At 38.9% G+C, this 25,150-nt stretch overlaps 1 protein-coding gene across 2 annotated transcripts in view; it reads right to left on the bottom strand.

Moving 5' to 3' along the window:
• Window positions 1–17,657: 17,657 nt before the first annotated feature.
• The window catches only part of POT1 (protection of telomeres 1), a 79,558-nt gene continuing 72,065 nt past the window's right edge, over window positions 17,658–25,150 (bottom strand). For both annotated transcript variants that reach the window (XM_076329698.1, XM_076329705.1), the window contains 3 exons: window positions 24,228–24,319; window positions 20,642–20,747; window positions 17,658–19,600 (listed from right to left, as the gene is read on the bottom strand). In XM_076329698.1, coding sequence (XP_076185813.1) covers window positions 19,488–19,600; window positions 20,642–20,747; window positions 24,228–24,319 — 311 coding nt within the window. In that variant the 3' untranslated portion in view covers window positions 17,658–19,487. The remainder of the gene's footprint in view (window positions 19,601–20,641; window positions 20,748–24,227; window positions 24,320–25,150) is intronic.

Here is a 25,150-nt window from a genome sequence, read left to right as displayed (position 1 = left end):
CAAAAAACACATCTCATGGGAAACACAAATCTATATTTATAAAGGGCTTAAATTTGCCGTGATCCTTTGTTAATAAACTTGGTCTTTGGATGTCTTTTCCACCAGCTTTGTGCAAAGTAGGCAGAAAACAGGCCTGAGTGGTACCTGTGGTTCATCAGGACAATGCAAACCCACTATAGTCTAAATCACAACACCTTTCTCCATCCTCTGTAAGGAAGGTATTTTGAGACAGAAAAACTGCTAAGATGGGGTCTGGGAGGGCTGTGGGTCACTAATTTATGTTCAGCCAAGAAAACAGTTCCACAGGAGCTGGCACATGTTAAATGAACCAGTCAAATCCGAGAAGAAAGACACCTGTCTCACCTTGGCTTGCACTCCTTAGCTGTGCTGACTGTTATTTGGCCACTACTTATATTTAGAAAAAATTTGTGCGTGGCTATTACATGCTCATTTCCTTTCAGAGTGAGGAAACAAGACAGATTTATAACTAAATGCATATGACAGGCTTCTCAGCTAATCCTTCAGCTTCTGAGTACCCTCAGTTCCCATTGAGGGCGTGTGAAGTACAGGAGTGATAGCACCTTGCAAATGCACGTAAGAAGGAGTATTCAGGGTTTGCAAGTTCAACAGAAGCAGTGACAGAGCTTCAGTACAGGGGTAACACCAGGGACATCACACATTTTTCTTATGTTGTGGTTGCATTTACTTTCTGAATGAGTCATATTCAGATTTTTTTTTTCTCTCCACAAATCACTATGAAATTATAATGGTAGAAAAGTGTAATTTCAGCCTCTATGCTTTGAGTGATGTTCTTCTAATTTGCAATCACTTAATTAAGGTCTGACATGGCTCAGCTATTCTTTACACATACAGTGGTTGGCCATCTGGGCTTCACTAATAAATAAGCACTTTAATGGCTGAACTACTTAATAAACTTTCAGTGAGAGAAGAGGGAAATTAAGTCAATTCTTTCATTATGAAAATATGCTGTGCCATCTAGTTGTTCAAAAGCAGATGTCACTCCAATTCAATTAAGCTGTTTAATGACCTGCGTGCTTATTACTAACTTGACTGAAGGTTTGACACAGTTAAAGTAAATACAAATGGCTGGTAAGATTTCAGCTTGTCACGTTTCTGCTTTTTGCTACTTCCCCAAAATATCCACTTCAATCTCTGGTTTTTTCTTATGATACATGACAAATTTGCACTGCCTGGTCTGAAATAAGGGTTTATGCAAATTGTTAACAAACATACTTTTCTTATTTTCACTTCCAAATGTGTAGTTTTGGTCTCACAAAGAATGTGTCAAATGATTCAAATGTGAGGCAATCATGAATGTTGTTGGTTAGATAGACAGCAAAGCTCCCCAAGCAAGATCTTTGTTTAGTCATTTAGCTTTTTTTGTTAGTGACAGATTGGGAGAGATATTAAGGCTGCTTTTTTTCTGTAAACAATTTCTTATAATATGCCAGGTTTTAGAACATGTTAATGAAATCTCTATATAAGTTCCTCCTGGATTATTAAGAAAAAGACATGCAATGCTCACTGATTATTAAAATATTATTCAGCACTTCGGTTTTTATAATGTGCTTCCCTCTTCCTTCTCTCCCTCATCCTCCTGACTTTTTTAATTAGTTAATTATTGCTTAGTACTTATTACTTACACAAAATTCAGCATGGATTATCTCTGTTGCAAACTTAAATCCATGTTGCAGACTTCATGGCCACATATGCATTGTGAGGTGGCTCACCCAGTCTTTCCTGACAGAAATATGAAGTTGTGTTGATTAGGTGTAGGTCATCCTGGCTATGCAGCGGTATAGACTTAAAGAAATTCTACAGACGCTGTGCCTCCCACAACAAGGTGTACACGCTAACTGTTGCCGTGCTGCATAACTTAACCTCACAGCATTCACTAAGTCCTTTTCTTGACCTTGCCATGGGCAGTAAAGTCAGTTACAGCTGGTCAAAGCAAACATTTGTAGGAAAGGTCTAGGCATAGCTAGCCCTGCCTGGGGGTGGGATAAGGACTAGGTGGCCTTTTAAAATCTGATTTTCCACTGGATCCTATGCAAGTATCTATATATTATAAGTAAATGAAGTTTTTCAGATGTGCTGATAATTCCAAAATGGTGACTTAAAAACAAAAAGAAATTCTGAAGTAAACCCTAATGCAGATGCTGTGGATGGATGGCTTCCTGCTAAGGAGCAAGAAGCCTACCCTTCAGACATTCATCTCAGGTCAAGGCTCTCTTGATTTCCAGAGTCCATGATGGGAAGCAGATAACCTGGGAGCCCTGGAGGCCCAGAGCCGTCCACATGGTGATGCAGCCCTAGAGCAATAGACCCTGAAAAACAAGGCTCTTCAGCATCTGGTGCTGCCAGGCAGCTGGCAAGCCTCCATCTGAGCATTGTCTATGTTCCAGCAGAAGGGTTTGAATTGGATGTGTTTCTGCAAAATATTTGCGTTTAGACTTAGTTGTCATTTTCCAATTTTTAGCAGGCAATTTTTAGCCTGCTTTTGCCACATCACAGCCCATGTTTTTGCTGGGTCAACAACGCACAGCAGCACTTCTTCTGTCCATTTCTCTATCCTTGTGGGAATATGGGGCTACCTGGAAAGCACTGCTTCGCCCTCCAATTCTTAAATGTGTCCATGTGTTTCAGAAAATAGCCAAAGGTACTCTGAGTAAGGGCTTTGCCACATGGATTTTGAGGCCACTGCAACTGTGTTGTTTTTTTTTTTTAACTGGCTGTAAACAGTTTGGACTGGAACTCATCTCATTTGTGCTTTCCCATGTCCAGAAGTCATCCATCTGTATTAGGAAGTAGGTACATTTATTTCCCTATCAATGTACCAAAAGCAAACTTGTAATTGTGAGGACTTTACAGTTCAGACATGGCTAAAACTTGTGACGTGGAAAATGTTTTAAGTTGCTCTGGAGGAAAATACAGATTCTTTTAATTCGGAAACATGAAAGACCATAGCCAAACCCAACTCACTTGACAACCAAGTACCAGAGATGTTCTAGAAACCCTTCTGAACAGCTAGAAAATGCAAAAAAATCAAGAGCAACAAATCCAGTGACTCCATCACTGTATAACGTTTTCCTTCAACTTCTCACCTCTGTGGCTACGGTCATCACCTGCAATTCACAAGCTTTTTTGGAAGGTGAATCACAAGCACATAAAATATAATGTTGTTCTCTTTTCCTCCATCTCCTCCGTTTTCTCTATTTTGTACAGTTTATACTTCAGTGAGCTTCTCTGATGTTTAGCCAATACAAACCTACTGAATTGTTCTGGGACACAGATGCTCCTTAAGAAAGTTGCTTTTCTTTCCTCCGTTACATTCTCCTTATATGTACTCCTCTGGGTGAAGTCTTACTTATATGGACTCATCTGGGTGAAATCTCACTCTGCCTACTACACAGTTCAATGTAACAAGGGTCTTTTCCTAGTGCAAGGCTACCTACATCTTAAAAAAGAAGATGCTTTCTGCACTGAGTGTTGTAATTATTCAGCAGAGGAATCAGTCTTTCACTTGGGGTATTTCATAGGAAAAGGTAAACATGTCCTGCCAGTGCTCAGACCTGAATGAAATCCATTTTGGCATGGCTAGTACGGTTCTGAGCTTGGTCTGATCATTCACTGAACTACCATACTCCTGTGGCTTTTGGCCAGCTCAGAGTAAGGGTGGTGTATAGCCTGTGAAGCACTGTAAAACACTGTGTTTTTTCAGTCTGAAGAGAAGGGCTGATATTATCTAAGAATATTATTTTTGAAAACCACTCTGAAATTAACAGAGACAATTTTGAAACTTGAACAGATCTCCAAACTTCCTCCAATACAACAGATTTTAAGAACTAACCAGGAGTTAAACCAGAAAATAAGTACAAATACTTTGTGGCACACTACCCAAGGATTGCCCTGTCTACTTGGTCTTTCTAGCCGTGGTTACATGTCACTATATGCTCATCAGCAAATCCAGTTTAAGAAGTTACTTCCACCATTTCTGTTACTTATTCCCACTCCTTCTTAGTTCTGGTAACCCAGCTTTTTGTGTGACTGTTTCCACAGCTGCACTTGTGGAATAACATAGACTAAAGTGATCACTCTCTAACATTTCTTTTTAAGGAAATATTGGTTTAGGCCAAGACATTTAAAAATTGTTTGGAGAGCTGCCATGCTCAAATCCAGAGGAGATGATAAATTTTGGAGAGGGGATGTAGGAGATCACAGCTGGGTACAAATATAAATCTGGAAGTGGATTTGCTGCCAATAAAATAGCAACTTGTGTGGAGAGAAAGCTGCTTCCCCCCAACTAGTAATTCACTGTAATTTAAATATTGAAAATTCTCAGTTAAGCTCTCTTTTTATCAGGCTTTGATGGGGATATTCTCCAAATTCAGATAGGATTTGCAGAACAGGACAGTAAGGAAGAGCTGCCAGGCTCTTAATGGCTTCTGGAAGCAAGAAATAATGCAGCAGGTTCTGCTGATGAATGAACCTGAGACTGTCCTGACATATTGTCAGGACAACCCTACTTAAATAAGAGTAGGTAAGGAAAAACAAGTCACATTTTCTAGTCAACAATGAAGAAAAGTGCACAGATCTTCTAAGTGCTATTTTGCACTTTGAGATGTAGAAAGAAAGAAGATTCAGTATGAAGAAGCTAGAAATCAGAGGGTAAGGAATAGGCTCAATAAAGAACTTCAGCCTCCTCAAGATTAGCCCTGTATAAACATTGCATTCCCACAATCTCAACTCAAAATGACTCGTGGGGTGCAGCACTTGCAGCCAGCTGATGAGAGCCTGCTCTCCTAGTGCAGGACCTAGCGGGTCCTAATCTCTGCTATCTTCAATATAGATGCATGCATAGTACTAAACTCCTTATTGAACTTAGCTGTAAAATATCTGTGTGCCTGTCTGCAGGTCGACATCTGAACACAAATGTTTTCTCTGAGATTCAGTATCAGGATGTCGAGGGAGTCTCTAGTACAGCTTTGCTTTTGGCCTACAAGAGGACTCTCTTTTTGTATTGACCAAGTTTTGTCTTTATATTGGTGATGATTTTCAGAAGGCTCTTCTTAAGGTATATTGTATATATCTTAAGACACTGTAGAAATTAATTCAGCAATTTCAGTGCTGAATCTCATGTGGACGTCTGTCATCATCAGAAGAAAAAACTTAGCTGGTTATGATGTCATTAATGAGCAGCTGGGACGGTAGTAAAACATTTGCTGTAGGTTAAAACATTCTTTGATTTTGAAAAGTGACTGTAAAACTGGAATCTTGAAGCTGTGTGTGTACTGGGAGAGGACTTTAAGAGCGCAGGCAGCTTTGCAGGTAGCTGCTAAAGCCATTGCAGGACATGGAGTTACTGTGCAATAGCAAGGACAATGCAAGCAGAGTATTTTCCTGCCTGTTATTCTCCAAAATTTACATTCTTCTTCCTACCCCCAAAATTAAATATAAATAGATAGATAGATAGATAGATAATAAAGAAAAGAAGATATCTAAATTCTGTAGTTGGGAAGCAAAAACAAGATGAATACAAAGCAGCACAGGAATTGCTCCCTCAGTCTGCAGGGAGACAACCTGAAATAACAGTCCTGAGACATGTGAGCTGCACTCATCTTCGCTATGACAAGTTAATGAGAGCAATTTGTGGTCATCCTCTTAATGACTTTACTGTTGATGAAATCACACTAAAAGGAGAAACCGTGTTGCAAAGATTTGCACAGTCCACTGTGAATGGCAAATCTTTCCGGCAGCAAGAGGAGGCAAATCTGAGCTTTTTCAAGGACCTCTGGAGAGTCAACCTGTAGTGCTATTTCTCCTGTAATGGTCCCTGGCTGGACACGGTTTCATAGGTGTCTTAATTGCTTAAGACCTAAGACAGTAATGCTGCCAAAATGGATGGTTGCTCCCTGCATCTACATAGATAAATTCTACACCTTTTCCCTCTTTTTCTCTCTCCCTGCAAAGATTAGTTTTGAGCTACATCAGGGAGCTGATGAGCCAGATCATGCAACCCTACTACTACCAGCACAAAGGAGGGCATGGGAATTTATGACCAGAGACAAATGCAGGACTCATGGTTTTGGTGGCATCATGGACTTGCTGGGGCTTAAGTGATTTATGAAGTTGCATCTTCAGAAAGAATTGTATCTATGCAAAACCTGCTGACGCACAGGGCCTTCCATGGAGATGTTAGAGAGGGCAGCAATTGTTTTCAGGATCCAGTGGTGACATTTCAGCATATCAGCGATGGTGTCTGAGAGCAAAGCAGCAAGCTGGATTCACAGAACCCAGATGAAATCCGGAGGACCTACTATCAAACATTAAGTATCAACTAAGCACTGTCAGTGCGGGATCCTTGAACCCACGTTGTCCTTCCCAGACAGGGAAGTGACTGCTACACTTTCACAAAATGAGTTCTCAGAGTAGGGCAGCATTTCAGAATGCAGTCAGGTAAACCGGACACAGAGGCAGCTCCACAGAGCTTGGTATAAAGCCAGGGCTGTTAGCTCCTCTTTGCATTCAGGTGCACCAGTTCCATCCATGTTCTTTGTTACAGATGAAGCAATTTTAAATGAATTCCTGCAGGAGCGCTAAACCTATTAAATGTATACACACAAGCTCCTTTTTCTCAAAAAGTTATAATGTAATGGATAGCTTACCTGTTACAGGGTTAAATCTGTTAGACGAATTATTTTCTGTGTACCAAACCAACACATAATAAACTAGAGGGTTTGAGATATAATAATTGCTTCCTATATTGGAAAGAATTGAGCTCTAGCCTTTTGCCAATGAAGTAAGTTTCAAAGTTCTTTTGCCTGTACTAGTACAATAACTATACTTACTTTTCCATGATGGTTTTGGTAACTGTGCCACTCTAACAAGATTAACAATCATAAGAATGAAAGCTTTTCTGTGCATTCACATAAAGTTTTGTTTTTAAGGCCAAATGTCTAATTAGCAATCAGCTGGAGCAGTCTGAAGCCAACGGTAAATCTTTGCTATAAAGTGCAATATGTTTAGGTCTTCAGTCCATTATCTAGAAAGAGCCATACATTGGGGAATCTGATTCACATAGCCCAATCTATCTGTAGTGTAACTGCTTTGAAATTGCCATAATTACACAAAGGATGAACAAGGCTCATTGAGTTTAAGAAAGCGACAAGAGGACTCATCTCCATATTTCCAAAGATAAAATGTTAAAGATAGTGATCACTCATCAGCATTCAGGCCTATGTCAATCTCTACTCAAACTCTAAGAGTGCTGACTTAAAAGGTGTTTAACTTGCTTGAAAATGAAAACCAGCACTGGATACATTGTGCAAACTTTCAAAAATTGATTCCTGCCTCACTTGGATGTGCAAAAAGAATGATCATGAAGTTGTAAAGATACAGTTCTTAGCTACTTTTCATACCTATGCAGCATTATGCACAATATCAAGACTCTGGTGTATAATCTCAGAAGGCAGGAGCTTTTTATATTTCTTTTAGAAGTATTAAGTGATGAACTTTAATCAAACTTGGTTTTCTCCATATACAATAGTTTTCCTGCTATAGTTTTAACACAGAGGAAAGATCTATTTCATACTTTGTGCATGATGCCCTGTTGCTTTAAGTCTGTTTCCTTAGGAAAAGGAATAATTCACTAGTGTTTCAGAGCTCTGAATGAAAGCCTCTAACAAAGCAATCGGGCAAAACCCTTGCCAGCTTTTAAAAAAAAAGCTTTTTACAAGCTGAACAGCTCTCAAGAAAGTGCTTTTGAAAACCTAGTGTCCTTGTTTCGGCTGGGATAGAGTTAATTTTCTTCCTAGTAGCTGGTACAGTGCTGTGTTTTGGATTTAGGATGAGAACAAAGTTGATAACACACCAATGTTTTAGTTGTTGCCAAGTAGTGCTTACACCAGGCAAGGACTTTTCAGCTTCCCATGCTCTACTGGCTGAGAAGGCTGGAGGTGCACAAGAAGCTGGGAGGGGGCACAGCCAGGACAGCTGACCCAAACTGGCCAAAGGGACATTCCATACCATGTGACGTCACGCCCAGTACATAAACTGGGGAAAGCTGGCCGGGGGGGCCGCTGCTCGGGGACTGGCTGGGCATCGGTCGGCGGGTGGTGAGCAATTGCATTGTGCATCACGTGCTTTCTATATTCTATTATTATTATTACTACTATTTTGTTTTATTTCAATTACTAAACTGTTGTTATCTCAACCCGTGAGTTTTCTCACTTTTACTCTTCTGATTCTCTCCCCCATCCCACTGGGGGGGGTGTGAGCGAGCGGCTGTGTGGTGCTCAGTCTCCGGTTGGGGTTAAACCACGACACCTAGTTACTTTCTGAAGTGGGAGATACGCAGTATTTGAAACCTTGACCTGTAGCAAAGCTAAGAAAGGAAACTAAATCTCTTGTACTCGGTGGACTTTAAATGGAATGACACCCCTTCTGGGAAAATGGGCACGATAAGCTGGCCTGTAGCTGCTATGCAAGCTTGTTAATTATACTGTTATCCTGACATCCTTTCTTTCACATCCCCCCCATTCATCTGTTTCATTTATGTGTTGCATCTGATCATAAACATGTACAATCTACAACAAGGACTGTCTTTATATGCCTGTCTGTGAAGGGCATAACACACATGATTCCCAACTCTGGCTGTGGTCCCTGGCTTGACTGGCTTAAAAATGATGTGTATATTAGTCAGATGTTTTTTGTCCACGGAGATCAAATAGCAAATACTTCAGATGCACTTCTAACAAGATAACATGATTGCTCAGGCTGAGGTCTTACTCTTTTAAGTAAATTACAATGAAATACGGTTGCTATTGTGATTGTCTAAAGGCAGTTTTTCTGACTAATCCCTGTTCCTTTTCAGCTCATTGTGTCAGAATTTATTTTTTCATTCCTGTTCTGTTTGACTCTCACTTAATGGTCTCAGCTAAGTTTGAAGTACAACCACAGTGAATTAAAATGCTCCTCTATCACTATGCTGATGCTGGTAAAAAAAAAAAGCAAGTAAAAATTTGACTTCCCCAATAGTATTATATCTAACACATTTTTCATTTAGAGCTGCTATTGTTTACTTCAGATGTTAGCAATTACTTCAGCTACTGGGGAAAAGTTTCACCTGACTGCTTGTTTCATTCGTCTGTCCTGAATGAATATCTGAATTTACTGGTACATCTTGAAGCTTCTTCAGTTTCACAATGCTCTTTTTATCTCAAGTGGCTGCAAAAGATAATAGCTGAATAAATGGACTGAACTGTCCAGATGATAGCCACTGCCTTGAGAAATACTGCATAGGTTTTGACTTTGGATTTTGCTTAAGTGGACACACGGCTAGCCAAATGAATGAGTCTGTGGCAAAACTTATAAAAAAAATAATGTCACAGTCTTGTTGGACAGTATTGCAGGAGGACTCACAAAAGGCTTCCTGGGATTGTATCTATGCGTGTCTCTTCTCTAGAGCCAACTTTCAGTCGTCATCCTCAATTTGTCTCTCTTTAAAGTGGGTTTCCCTTTGAAAGCATCTTGATGCAACCAGAATAAGGGTAGACAAGAAAAGCTTAAACATCCTCCAGCTATATGCCAAAGAGATTTCCATTATAGAATAAAGGGAAGAATAAAAGGCTCATGCTAGAGGGTTTGTCATGAAGATCTTATTTACATGAAAAGCACTTATTATACAATATCTGCAAATAATAAAATCCAGATTAAGAGAAATCTGTGGAGAATTTCCCAATTCCTTCTTTTACACATTTATAAATGAAACAACATTTTCTTTCAGTGAGTACATACACCTTTGGGGCTGTAGTAGTTCCAGTACCGTTAAAAGAAGAGATGTGATAATCATTTGCTCAATAATTTGAAGTCCTCTCCGTCCACTTGCATGTCGCTTAGTACTAGACGAGTTAATAGTGCCACCGCTTGAAGTACAGCTGGGTAGAACTGGCAACAGATTGTCTAATTTCTAAGGGGTTGATTTAGCCTTAAAAATATCACTCTGGTTCTGCAATGTACAAGACAGATGGGTTATTTGTATAATTAGGGCTTAAGTGTTAAGTTATTCTCTTGGTTAAAATGCCCAAGTCCTCTATTGCCAACTACCATTTAAGTTGTGTGCATCTAGTACAGGGAAGGATATACCCTTAAGTGTTTAATAATGTGTTTTTCAGATAGCTGGGGACAGAAGGGTAGAACACTGCACATTTCTGTCCCACATTATTTCTGCTCTTAATTTGGGAAATCGAGCCATTTATGGATCATAACCAAACTTATTTGTGTTTACCAAAACCTCACATCTCATCAAGAGCCTGGCTCTGCTCCATCAGTGAACAGGCCAGAATTTTTGGATTAACAGCTTTCCACATTATTTATTATGCTGTCAATTTTCATGCTGTTCTCTTTAACTAAAATCAGGATGTCTCAGCCACCAATGGCAAGACGTCAGTGTCTTAATGAGCGTGAGCCTGCTCCTGTGCCTACAGAGTTCAGACACTGTACTGGGTGTCCGTGCCCCGGTGCTGGCAGTGGGGGCTGCAGGGCGGCCTCTGTGAGGAGAGGCCGGGGCTGCCCCGTGCCGGACACAGCCGGTTCCAGCCGGCTCCGACCGACCCAACACAGGGCACGGCTGAGCCCCTCGGCCACGATGGTGGTGCCTTGGGGAAGACATAGTTAAGAAAGGGCAAAATGCTGCATGACAGTGAGAAGTGAGGAAAATGTGAGAGAAACAGCCCTGTGACACCAAGGTGAGAGAAGGAGGGGGAGGAGGTGCTCCAGGCACCAGAGCAGAGATTCCCCTGCAGCCCGTGGAGGAGACCATGGTGGAGCAGTTATCCACACTGCAGCCTGCGGTGGACCCCATGCCGCAGCAGGTGGATATTTCCTGAAGGAACTGTGGCTTGTGGAGAGCCCACGCTGGAGCAGGCTCCTGACAGGAACTGCAGCCCATGGGAAGGACCCACACTGGAGCAGGCTTATCCCAAAGGACTGCAGCCATACTGAAGCTGGGGGAAAGTGTGAGGAGGAAGGAGCAGCAGAGAAGAGCTGTTATGGACTGACCACAACCCCCATTCCCCATCCCCCTGTGCCACTCAGGAGGGGAGGAGGTTGAGGAGCCAGGGATGGAGGAGTGAAGTTGAGCCTGGGAAGAAGAGGGTGGGGTGAAGGTGTTTTAGTTTTTGTCTTTGTTTCTCACCATCCAACTCTGGTTTTATTTGGCAATAAATTAAATTAATTTTCCCCAAGTCAAGTCTGTTTTGCCCATGATAAGTGATCTCCCTGTCTTTATCTTGACCCATGAGCTTTTCCATCTTTTTTTCTCCCCTGTCCTGCTGAGGAGGGGGAGTGAGAGAGCAGCTGGGTGGGCCTTTTGCAGCCAGCCAAAGAAATGGGATCTCCCCTCCCATTCCACTGTGACATCAGCACAGATGTAAAGGTGTGGAAATTCATACAGATGCGGATTTGGGCACTCTGTATGCAAAGGTGAATAAATCTCTCCCTAATTTGGTTAAAAAAAAGCCTCATGTCTTCAGAGTAGGGAGGCTGGGCCATCAGGAAATTTGCTCTGATAAAATCTCACTGTCTAAATCAAGTATCTCCATCTCTCACCTGTCTCTCCAGCCTCCATTGAGCAATAGTACCAGTCAGACTGCTGCACCATTTTCAGGTGCCTTTGCATTTGCTGTCAGTTCTACACCCCTATGCCTTACGTACATCCACATCCACCATCCCAACTACAAGAAGTTTGAGAAGCTTTGAGAGTGGTTTTTTGTTTGGTCGGGTTTTTTTTGGGGGGTAGGGTTTTTTTGCTTTTTAGTTTTTTCTTTAATTTTAACTAAAAAGGGTAACTACAGTGTAATGTGAGACAGTGGGGAAGCACTTGTTCTTTCAGCCAGGACATTACTGCGGGAGAGAGGAAGCACTGGTCCATTCCTGGCTTGAAATAAATTTGTTAAGAAAATACGACTAAGTCATAACATTATTGGGCCTAAGTTTCACTTGTCTGCAGTGAGAACACTGCATGTAGCCCATCCACCCACTCCAGTCTGCAATGAAATATGGTGGGATACTGGGTGAGCTTACTGAAAATATATCCATTACCACTGATCCCATCTCTTATGGCACCTAGTTCTCTACAGTCTTCTAAAAAAATAAGCTCATCAAGATTCAAACAGTGCCAATTGGCAATTGTTTTCCTCTACTCCCTGTGCAAAGATTAGAAAGGTAATTTTTTAACCAAGAAGAAATTTCTTTTACAACAAAATAAACCCTGGAAGTAAGCATACATTGAAAAGAAGGAATTAAAGGGCTGTATTACCACAGTACCACCTGGCATTACGCACACTCATCCATACGTGTTTTGCAACTGTGCAGACACAGCTATTGTAAACTGTGATTTAATCTGCTGCTGCTATTTTGAACTTGTCAGTGTTCTCCTTTTTATCAAGACCAACTGTTGCATTTTTTAATATTCAACCTTCGTGAATGAATTTGAGGAAAAACAGGGGAGTACTGGTATGTTCTATGAAAAGCAATGGTGTTTTGAACCGAGGAGGTGCCAGTTCTTTTGAGATCTCAGTAAGAAAGGCACCGACACTCAAAGCTGGTTAGATGGTTTATTAAGAATGGAAATTACAGAAAAGGTGACAGCAATCTTATGTCCCTTTTGAAACTGGGAAGCACAGCTGTTGCAGAATCAGACGAGCCCCTCCTTGTGGGTCACGGCATGCTGCACGGCATTCCGGTCCATGGTGGGGTTTGCCAGCTCTGTGTTCACTGGCACTCTTAGGTAGAGACTCATCAGTCACTGACAGCTGTCAAGTTTGGAAACTGGACTCAGCTTTGACGAGTCACTTGGACAGTGTGCTCCAATACTCTTATCTCAATAAAGGTATGGTTCCCAAAGAGTTGCGGATATTGTTGGAAGTGCCCAAGATAAGGCACTATACATACAATTATTATTGAATACATATTGAATACATGCAAATTGGTTACTTATGCATTTATTATGTATACCTTGATTAATTATGCTATTGTATAAAGCAGTTGCATAGCATCCATGGTACAGAGGCATACACGTGAGTAATCATTGATTACTTTGTTGGTAAGCACTCACAGGCTATTCAGAGTGCACCTGTGTACATGAGAATGCAGCAAGCACACAGATCTCTAACTCCTCATACAATAGTCTTCCATCTGCCTCACTACAGATAGGAAAGACTGCATGGAGAAGTTGTTAATGAATATTAGTGACATTTCTTATCACCCGATATGTTCAGGATAGTCTCCTAGATCCCAAAGCAATGACAGTCTCAAGCAATGGTGTTTCTATCTGACATAAATGATTAGACTTCAGTTCCAGTAAAATAAGCTGGAAAATCCAAGGGTTGCTTGGACTGGATTGGGAACCTAAGTATATTGACTATAAGGAGAAATGCCTAAAGAATGAAACACTCAAGGAAGACAAGTTGATCTTCAATAAGAAAAAAAGCGCTTCTCAATACAGTGCCTCTTCTGAGGTGTCTGCTCTATTTGAGCAAGTAGTTTCATTACACTTTTCATCAGATTAAGTTTTTATTTATTATTTAGTTTATGTTTCAGACCGGAATTCTTTACCAAACCTGAATTACCAAAAGCAGAATATATCACTGTCACACTTTTCCCTTGTGTCAGTTTCAATTGGAATTGATTTCCAATTCTGATTTGCTTTGCTGCACGTGCTCTTGACAGGAGTATTTGGTACAGCTCTATGCTTTCCTGACACATATTAGCCAATGACCTCAATATTTAAAATGAGGCTTGCGTACCTTTGCCACAGCCATTAAGAAATGAGTTAAGAATTCCTTGCCCTATCATGTCAGATCAGCCACCTCTTTACCCAGATTGAAAAGTAGGCCAAAGACATTCACATTTTTCCAGGCCTTACAGAAGAGCTAAATGAGCTTTGAAAACTATTGCTATTTTTACAATGCCTTGGTAAGCTTGCTGTGAAGAGGTACACTTTAGTCCTTGCCAGAAAGAATGATCTGATGTGAGCAGGCCCTGGCACTTGGTGAGTGCAAGAATGCATCTAGCTAATGACGAATATTGTAATTTTGCCAAGTTTTTTTTTCCCCCACATTCAGTTTATAAAGAAAAAACAAACTGACCTCTCTCAGTTCAGATAGAAACAATTTCTAGTAACTGGATCCAGAGGAATTAAACCTGTTTAGAAACATAATTGTGAATTAGTATGTACAGATTGGAATAATCAAAAGCTTATTCATTATCAAAACATATAGATCATGGCAGTCAACAGATTTTCAAGTTACAATATCTGATTTTTAGAAGTGCACTGATAGATATTTAAGGGGCACTCCTCATTCCTAACTGTCCTTTCACGTATAACTTCTGACCTTCCCATCCCTTCAAAGGAAGCTTTTCAAGCTTTCTTTTTTGCTGCTTTTTGCTGCAAGAAGGACCCAAGCAGCGGCACATTGCTAAAATGCATTGACTGACCTGTAGGGGAAAAGCAATGCCTCACCTTTCTCCTTACTTTTAGCGCTAGTAGGTTTACCCTCGACAAAACACAGCAAATAGTGGAAGCGTACAGTAGTCGTCTCCCTTTAAGACAACTGTAGCTTTATGAGCAGTGAGACCTTATGCCTTTCACACATAGCAGGGTACCTATGCACCATGAGAAACCTTGACTGATGTCAAGGTGACCTTTGACATCTCTCTGTACTGTGGGTTTATGTCAAACTCAATCACTGCAACTGCTTCATTTTTTAACGGGATTTTGCACCTTTAGCATAGTAAACGGTGATAGGAAAAGAGTATCCTTCAAGATGGAGTAGCGTATTAATGTATGCCAGAATAAGAGCATTAAACACTGCTGTCTGATGCAAGCCCCTTACCCACCCCCCTGTTAAAAACAATAAAACCCCTCTGGTAATACACATCCCGCCTGTGGCTGATCATATTTGTCATTTGAAACATTGCTTCAGAGGGCCTTTGAGTTGCTTAAGGGGTCATTTGTAGACAGAAGAAAGAAAGACAGACTGTACTTAAGCAGATTTCAGTGTTCAGTTTTGCCACTCTTTTAGTCACAAAATTGAAGCAACATTTCTAAACTGCCATCATTCAGAGATTTCCTTTCAGCGAAGTAACACCTCCGTAATTCAAAGCTACCTGATAGCCAGTCTTCGAAACTACAGTTAAATACGGACTCAATTATAAAGCTGTAGCTTGTACTTCACAAAACTGTATTTTTTTAACAGTGGTAGTCCACAGGCTGTACACACACAGGAGAAGGTACAGAAGAAATTTATGCTCCAAGCTTTGCATGTAATAGAACAGTTACGAGACAAAAAAATTCATTTTTTCCTCTCCGGCACATATTTCCACATTAAGCATATTTCCTCCTAGTTTACTTGCAAAAATTGAAATTAAAACAAGTATCTACTAAATGTAAATTTATGCCTATACTTTCAATTTGCTTGGTTTATGCAGACAAATGATAACATTGCAGCAGTTTTACGGAGGTACCTCTGTATGTGTGTGTTGGGAGTTGTAGCAGAAAACAAGAAGAAAAAACACATTGTAGCATTGTTCTGGGGTGAAGTCCATCAATAGCTTTACCACAAATATGAACTCATGAATTATAACATAATTCTGCTATACATTTTTCAAGCACTTGGGATCTGGTAATCCATCATCAGATAGATGTTTCCACAAACTGTAGTTCTTACTGGGAATTTCATGTATAGGAAATGCTGTGAACAGGAGCTGCAGCAAACTCTCTCATGAAGACTCTCTACTATCACTTCTTGCCTTTGGTACTGTCGTCTGAAACCGTTCTTCCCTTCTCTCTCCATCTTCTGCTGAATTTCCTTGTTTCCAATTCTTAATATTCACTGTTCAGTACACTTGGAATAATGCTTATTTGAAGTAAATTCTTATTTGAAATTTTTTCTCTCCTTTGCTGAATAAAATTTTCTGCAGTGCTCCCATTCCATCTGAAGAACTTGAACATATGTATTTGCTTAATTTTTTCACAACTCCATTTCAATATTTGGCCTTGCCCCTTATTGCAGTGCCCCAGTTCCTGCCAGTTTCACATATTAATGCAATGGCTTTGGCCAAAAAAGTGACCTAATGTGAGTAAATTATTGTGATGTAAACCACTGTGGTACTGAAGAGCTAAGCACTCATCCCTGTCAGCACAATAAACTCTCTTCCTTCTGTTGCAAACCTCACCTTGTTAGCCTGTGGGCTCTACTGTCTTTTTTGCAACCCCACTTCCGGCTGCTCCGTAGCCAAAGGATTACTATTAAGCAAAGCATTTCAAAGTCTCGTCTGTAAATCTCTGGATCCCATGACAGCAAAAGCTGATGAGAAAGTTCAATCACCACTGAACAGCAGGTCATCTACCGGGAATGCCTCCTTGTTTCTGCAATATATGTTATTTATTTTCATTCTGTCTTTCCAATTGGAGTTTCAAGAAAGCGTGAGGCCTCCGAGAGCTTACATTCAACTGACTTTAGAGAGACTTCCAATTGTGTTTAAAACCCCTTAAAACAAGGACTTCAAGGAGCCCAATCATACAGGCATTCCTGAAAATACTATTCCACATTTATTTTGTTTTCTGTTGTGCGTTTTTCTTTCTGAAGACTCTCGTTCATTTTTTTTTTTAATTACAATATTCCCATTTTTATGCACTCACCTGTGTAACTGGAGCTGGGGATGGGCTCATGTTCCCTTATTGTTCTTTTATAGCTTTTTTAATTTTCCCTCATAGCTCCTCCTTTATTTACAGTGAGATATTCTTTGCCCTTGCCTGTGGTGATGTTGCTGTGTGCTATACACTTCACATTCCATGCATATTTACCATTTAGTCCACATCTCTAATAAGATGCTGTTGTTTTGATGCAGTTACCCTGTATGCTGGGATGTATGTGGATGAAGGAGATGAGACACCAGGAAGACATGCCCAGAGTTTTCATTGGTTCTGAGTGTACCGATGTTAAACTGATCTACTATTGGTTCAACTTTTCAGTGTCTTTAAATACATTATGATCTATTTCAGTAATTTTTGTAAACTATTAAAATAGACATTTGACCTTTTATTAATGTTTTAGAAACTCAAATCACATACCTGGTTAAGAAACTGACCAAGGGAAATGTGACTTTTGTTTCCGTTAAGGAGGTTGCTGATAATGGCTAAGTCATTGCTGCCTGAGACGCTCAGCTTTCAGAAACTGGAGCCTGTTGGTGCTGTAAGTTCAGGACACAGCAATCTCAAGTCAATCAGCTATTCACAGGCCTCAGCATTTACCAGGATGAGTAATTAGAGGTCAGAGTCCCATCTCAGTGACTTCCACTGCTCCATATAAAGGCTACCAATGAGACACAAACATTTTCAACTGTCTGTACACTAATTCCTTTCTATACAGTGATCTTTAGTATTGTCAAAGACATAATTTTTCATTACTAATTAAAATTATTTCTATGAAATATATTTAGAAGGAGAATTAAACATGTGTGTTTCAATCTAACAAACTATACAAACATTCATTTGGAGCATTTTCTTGGATGAAGGCTACTGATGACATTCCTTACAAACAAGGAACTAAAAGTCAAATACAAAAACCCCTCAATATGTAGAAAAATCTTTATTAAACATTTTAATACAATATTCAACAGTACAAAAATCAAGTGATGTATATGCAGAGTTTTCTGGCAGCGATCTCAGATGAGATGTGGTGAAATTGATTTAGTTTACACTGAAGTTCGAAGCCTATTCTTATCTATTACTTTACACAGACTTATTTAGAAAAAATGTACAATATCAATATCTATCAGAGCTGTTAACAAAAACCTAAAAATAAAAACATTTCTTTCCAGTGTTTTCATACACTATATACAAGAAAAGTAAAAAAATTGCTTTCAATTTAACCCCTAACTTCTGAAATTATTTGGATATGGCCAGTGTCTAAAGTTTTATAATATCCATTTAATAACTTGTTATAACTATTTTTCGCTTATGTGTTTATTCACAGATTCAGGCAAGCTTTCGTAAGCCAGTAATGCTCTTTGGTAAACTGCTTGTTCAATTCCAAAGTTGTTTTTTTTCCTTTTTGAAGGAAATATCCACAAACCACTTTTAATATTGGTTCTCCCTATACACTAATCAATAAAGAACATAATTTCCTGGTTTATGACATATAAACCCAGTATAATTTTTTAAGAGTACCAGAAAATTATCAGAAGATATTTAGATGAAATTTTAAATGACAAATTGTATAATTTACTAAACAGCCCTGAGAAATTTAAAAATAAAATGTCATCTACTATCAAAATAATAATAATCTACTTACAAGTATTCCATCTTGCTTCTGAACTCCCTTAAAAATCAGCTATTGTAAATATTAAGTAATTTTGCTCTGACAGAAAGCATTTGATTTGACAGGAATTTCTACATTAGTTATCGCTGGAGAAACACGTCCTGAATTTGTCCTACGGACTTCTGAATGCAAAGCAAAACCACCAAGTAATTGTTCTAGTTCAGCAGTATTTTCAAGCCATGATATCACTAGATCAATTCTGTATCTCTAAACTTAGTCATACAATCTGATTATGTAAGACAGAAAAGGCAGATCTGGGCAGTGTAATCTGACAGTAAATTTAGCCAGATATGTGAGAGCCTTTGAAAACAGACCCAGCTAATAAGCATGCTAACAACTTTGGTACCCAGTCGGGCCACTTTAAAAATCATTACAATCTAGCAAATGTCAACATTCATTTCACAATTTTACACTACCCTCACTGTCATGGCTTGACTTTAATTTTAGTGATAATCATTACATGGTCACATTCATAACTCTATTGAAATCTATAGTAACTGGTACACATGGTAGTTACCTTAGTATGATTAACAGGAAGAGTTCTGTCTATGTGTACATATCAGTGCAAAATCAAAGAAATCTCTAAAAACGGACAACCTCCCTGTCAAACTGGCTTACTGAGAACAGTAACATATGCTTGCACAAAGTAGTCTGAAAGAAAGTTTACTGAAGAGCTCCTTTTCCCTATCTCTGCTTACATTGTTTAATACAGAAATGAACAAAGCATCATCATTCTGACTATATTTCTCACCAGTAAAACTCACCAGTTTAGAGTAACCTCATCACTGCCTTTTTGAAGGACAGATGGATACTAGATTGCTTCCATCAGCCTGAGCCAAGCAGCCTCCAGTGAAAAGCTTAGCACCTCTACCCGCACTCAGATCACAAGGCTGTATGCCAGGAAAGTAGTAAATACAGCAAAGCATAATTCACATTAATATACAAACTAAAACTTCATACATACAGGCTGAATTCCTAAGAAAGGAACAAAGATTTTTTTTTTTTTTTTTAAATAGCGTCTCTGATCCCAAAAACCCCCAAAATTGGATTCTTACTGGATTACTTCCTATTAGCAACACATCACTATACAACATCTTCAGCAACTGTAGTGTCAAAAATTTGGTAATAAACTTGATGTTTCATCTCATCTCTGACATTATAGGACTTGATGAAGCATTCCAGCCATGGCAAGTCATCTACAAACAAAACCCCAAATTATTGTTTAATACTCATTTCTAACTTTTATAGGAGAGAAGTATAACTCGAACAGGATCTTAACTAGGATACCTAAATATATACAACAGTTAATAGGAAGAAAAATGAATTACTGATTTTGAAATTCCAAGTTGTATCTTAAAATTTCCTACACCATCTGAAATGGTGTTCAGTGACAGTCTTCTAAGCCTCACCCTCCCCACCCCAACGCACCCCCCCCCCCGAAATACTTGGTACCAGTAGTTGTACCACAGTATAGCACATATAAAGACTTTCCAATAATAAAAACTCATCTCCGTGTGTCTCAATGAGACAATTTCATTGGTCTAAAAGGGAACATCCTTTACACCCTTTACAATAGTGCCACTTTCTGTAAGTATGGTAAAGACTCCAGCATGGTTGTGGTGGTCACTGACAGCCACATCCTTAGAGGGAGTACGCTCTGGAGGTCGGAGCTGCGGCAGAGACATATAGCTACCTTGGACGTGTGTAGTTTAGGCAGAGCTACTTTCTGCCATAACAGAAATACTGCACAAAAACCTCTGTGACTGGATTTGGATTAAGTTTTTGCTCAATTTCCATGGATGTTTCCTGTAGCAAGGGATGCTCTAAATCAGCACGTGTGTTCAAAAGTAGAATCTCACCCAAAGCATGTGCCATACGCTGAATTCCCTTTCAGTTTTCCCTAATGTGCGGTGACATTCAGTACGAGGGTGTTCTGGTTAACTTCCATATGAATACAAATGACATGTTAATGCCTGCATAGACATGACTGTATTCATGCATCACTGCATGCTACATGAGAATTTACTGAACCATTACTTTTCTTTCTCAAAAGGGAGTTCTACCATTAAAGAAATGTATCAAAACAAATTAATTGCAACTCTCCTTACAGACTCCTGCATTTCTCTGTTCTTAGTTTTGCCCATGCGTAAGTTGAATTCTAAGACTTTGCATATGCAATAGCAGATTGAAAGACCCTTTCCCTTCCCATCCCCCCTTTAAAATAATGGCAAGCTGACCTAATTTTCTTCCTGGAGGACAGAGCGTATTCATGGTCATCTGCATCTTTTGCTGAAGAAAATTACTAGTTAAGATTTCAGAGGCAGGAATATGGAAAAACTTTTCCTGGAAGAGAAAAGAAAAGTATGAGGTGTTGGAAGAGGGGTAAGAAATCATTAGCCAGAACCCTGACCGCATGTTCTTTTATCATTTCAGGAACTTAAAATTATCCAGATAGGTAACACAACAGAAGAACAATAGTATTTCTAAAACTGTTCAGATACAGAAAAAAAAACAGTCTGAAAAAATTAATAGTCTGTATTTCAGTACCCCTGAGTATTCAGGGACTACAGCTGCCCAGAAAGCACACATGTAGGTCTGTATATATATAACTGGCAGGTATTCCTCATAAACTTCCATAACCAGACAACGTTATGGCTGGAGAGGATGGTCGGTCCTCCTCAACAGTCCCTCACTGCAGTGAGCAGAACATTTTGAGATGAACAAAGTCACTTGAAAACAAGGGGGCACTGCAACCTGGCTTCATACAAGTGAAACTCCCTTAGTTTGAGTTTCATTTTTTGATAGTTATAGAAACTATGGAGAAAGGCTTATACTGTGGGATACATTTCTGAATGGAGGAGTAAAATAAATAATGGAACACTGAAACGTTAAATAAACCTTTTCTGCATATTTCTAAACCATATACAGTAAGCATGACTGACAAAACTCCCATTTTATTCTTTCCAAGTTTGTTACCTGATTTTTTATCTCTAAGGGCTCATCATCTTATATCTTCTCAAAGTGAGCTAAGGTTTTTGATGGCAATTTCTCCTTTTTGTTAAAAGATACAAATACAGAATAATCTGCATTTTTTTAATTTTTGTATGACACATTTAATGAAAGTGATCAGAAGTTAGCAGATAATCCAGCAGCAAAATTGACACAGATAACTACTTTTTCCTCTCACTCTTCCAATTCTTCTTCTGACTATAAAATTTTCCAATTTTTTCCTTCAATGACTTTTCCTATGAAGAGGAGAAGAGAGAAATGAACTGAGAGCGTTCCTACAGAAGTGCGACTGGAAGCTAGTGTAAAGTTGCACTTCAAAGTAGCCCAGTTCCTTCTCAGGTGGTGCTGAAGGACCCGAGTTTAGGCTTGGAAGGTATTGGCTTGTCTTTGAAGTACCACCAGCAGGAATGCTAGCAGGTGGCACTTCAGAAGAAATTGTGGTTTTTTTTCCTGCAGCTAAGCTGTAGTACCGAGCAGTATCTGATAAGAATCTGAGCTACCCTGAAGTAGAGATTTTTGGAATTCTGCATCAAGAGATGGTTTAAAATCTTTTCCCCACCTTCCTTTTGCAGTTTAGTTTCTCAATATAAAAAGGAAAAAGGGCAGTAGAAGGAAAAGATGACTCACTGAAATGAGGATTGAAGTCTTTGACCTCCTTTGCTGCTAATACGCTGTGTATTTTAAGAACACACACTTACATTTCTTCCAATATTATTTTTACTTACTGTCTTAAAATTAAACAAGGAAGAGTATTTCCTTCAAAGTCCCATTCAAAGTCATTTAGTACAATGGTGGAAAATATGCAGATATATACACATTAAATAGCATCGCTGTGGGGAAAAAAAAAAATCCCACTAAATTGTTTCTCTGTCCCATTTTGAACAAAGTTATAACTCTGAAGTGCCACTACACTGACTATTTTCCACTTGGGTAGATAGATTACTCCAAATGTGTATTGTGAGATCCTGATATTCCCAGCTATGAACTGCTGGAATAAGAAAACACACAATGTACTTATAGAAGGACAAAAGGTACAATGTAATAGTAATCTATTTTAGATTATAATTCTCTCCTTTACCAAATTCTTCTCACTTTTTTATTATTTTCCCTTTTCAAAATAATTGACATACCATCTCAAAATTTAGGGTAGTAACTAAAATGGGTGTGTGCGTGTGTGTGCAAAAAACCAAACCAAACCAAAAAACCCAAAAGGTAAAACAAAAGGAAAAACCCCCGCGAAGTACATAGCAACAGATATTCCTATTGCACACAAAAATACATGTAAAGGAGTAAATTCACTAAGGAGGATGCTAGACGTATACAATTCATCTTCAGCCCTAAATTGGAGAAGTAGGAAACAATGACCAGCTCTTGTTAGTCAGAAATCCTCCACCTTTCAGTATCACAAAAAATTCTTACTCAAGCCATCATTGTGCATGAAACTGCTAATCTAATAACAAAGCTTATGAATTACAGTAAAAAGGAAAGAAGTTTAAAAAATCCTGAAGAGTAATCGTTAGTTTACTGTCAAAATGGAAGACGTCCAAAGTGGATTCTGCAGAGGATTGTCCTAAGTCTGGTGATTCTGATAATTTTCATTAGTGACATGCTTTATGGAACAGCAAATAGACCCACTATGTTTACAGACAAAATCAAGGTGGGGGAACTGCAAGTATACAGGAATAAAGAATTAGAATTAATTTTTTACAAACTTGAGAGCTAGTATGACACCCACCCACACACACACCAGATACATATATAAAATACTGCTTTTAAGCAAGCCAAATCAACTGCTCAAAGAATGAGGAATAATATCTTAAAGCCAAGGTTCTACTCAGAGATGAAGGGATTATATCATGAATCAGTAAGCAAGAAATTAAGTGATCACCATACTGGTTTATACATATAGAAGCATTATCTGACAATGCCTCATGCTAGGGTTTAGAAGTTTTAGCACCTCAAGGAAGATGTGGACCACCTAGGAAGAAACCAGGAGAACAACAGTGAGGATGGTCGGAGCTTTCAGGGAACTCTTATGGAAGAAAAAAAACTCTGATATGAAAAAAACTCTTAGATGGAAGAAGATAGAATGAATGGTGGTTTTTTAGCCTTCAGAAGGTAAAATCATTATACAGTGTGTAGTGACAGGAAAACCATCTGTTCTTCAGTGTCTCAGGTAGCAGGAACAGTCTTAAGTTGCTTCAGAGAAAACTGAAGATAGGTTAATTCTACGGTTAGCAAAGTTGAATAAACTGCTTCTGAAATCAAAGACAAATATCTGTATAGCTATAGCTAAGTCCTGCCTAGGTTCAGGGGAAGGAAGGCCTCTTCTACTGCATGGTCATATGAAACAAAAATCAAGAATTACTGAATGGATAGATTCTACTGAGAGTTAAAAAAAGAGGTAATGAGATTTTGAACTAATCCAGAAGTTACCTGCATAAATCCTGAAACATTCCCATCATTCACACAGCATTCAGGCTGCACAGTTTAACATTGCCAGTAAAAGAGAAATTCAGCCATGGAAATGTATAAAAGTCTATGGAAATATAAAATAATCTATCTACAAGTTTCAGTTTTGTCTTCATGCTTTGATATTCTATGCTATTTCATTGAAAAATTACTAAAAATTACATTCTGTGCATCTTCATTGATGGACAGTATTAGTAACATTACAGCACTTGTAACTGTCCCTGCAAAGCACTGCAGGTAACATAGAATGAATATTTCTGTACATACATTTGCTATTTTTAAAACAAATAAAATCCAAACCCACATAATCTGTAGAGTCTATCTTTACCTAGATTTACTTACATAATCAAAAAGGTATGCATTTAGTGCTCCTGTTCCATCAACCAGTGTAAACTTCATAATAAAAACATACTGGAGCGGCTCAATACCTAAAACTGAAGAAAAAAAAACCTGATCTGTTTCTTAGAGGGAATATGCAAGACAAACCATAACAACTCAAGCTGACAATATCCCTCCTTTAATAGTAACTGACTTTGAATACTGTCATTAAAAGTATAAATTGACAGGCCAAAAAACAGAGGCTCTGAATAGCAAAATGTGGTTTGTATTTTGAGCGCATTGCAATTTACCTAGAAACACTTTAATAGATGAGTCTATAAAAATGCAGAAAGATTTTTAAGTACTTATTCTCATCCTAGTAAAACAAATGCTAATATTTGCTTAGATCTTAGACCCCACCTTGGTAGGATCCTCCTTCTCCTGTTCTTTTATCCATGCAAGATTAAAGGAGACTTGCTCTTAATTCAGTGATAACAAGATAGCATTCCACCTGAAAACGTATCTTCTGAGGAAAACAATTTGTTTCATATGATGTAGTAAAAGCTACCAGGCAAAGTCTTATTCAGAAAAACTTTGCTGGCAGTTCTGAAAAGATACCAGCATAAGTAAATGACTATAGTCATTCTCTCACTGGCAGCAGTAACTGTTATGCTGCAAACATTAAATATCTTAAACATACAAAGTTACTGCAACTCTACATCAGTCCTTTCTGGGTACATCTACTTAAATTGGCTAGTCATTTTATGTTCAAATGATCTGATATACTTGCAGGTTATCATTTAGTCTGAAAATACAGATGATAAAATAAAACCACAACATAATTCCTTAATAAGTTGTGAAGTTTTAAGCTCCATTTTACCTCCAGCATTTGAACGTGTTGACTACATACAAGGAACAACACAAAGCATGGAACACACATATATGTT

This window comes from Aptenodytes patagonicus, chromosome 1 (assembly GCF_965638725.1).
Source record: "Aptenodytes patagonicus chromosome 1, bAptPat1.pri.cur, whole genome shotgun sequence".
NCBI lineage: Eukaryota > Metazoa > Chordata > Aves > Sphenisciformes > Spheniscidae > Aptenodytes > Aptenodytes patagonicus.
This window is presented reverse-complemented; position numbering and strand designations above follow the sequence as displayed.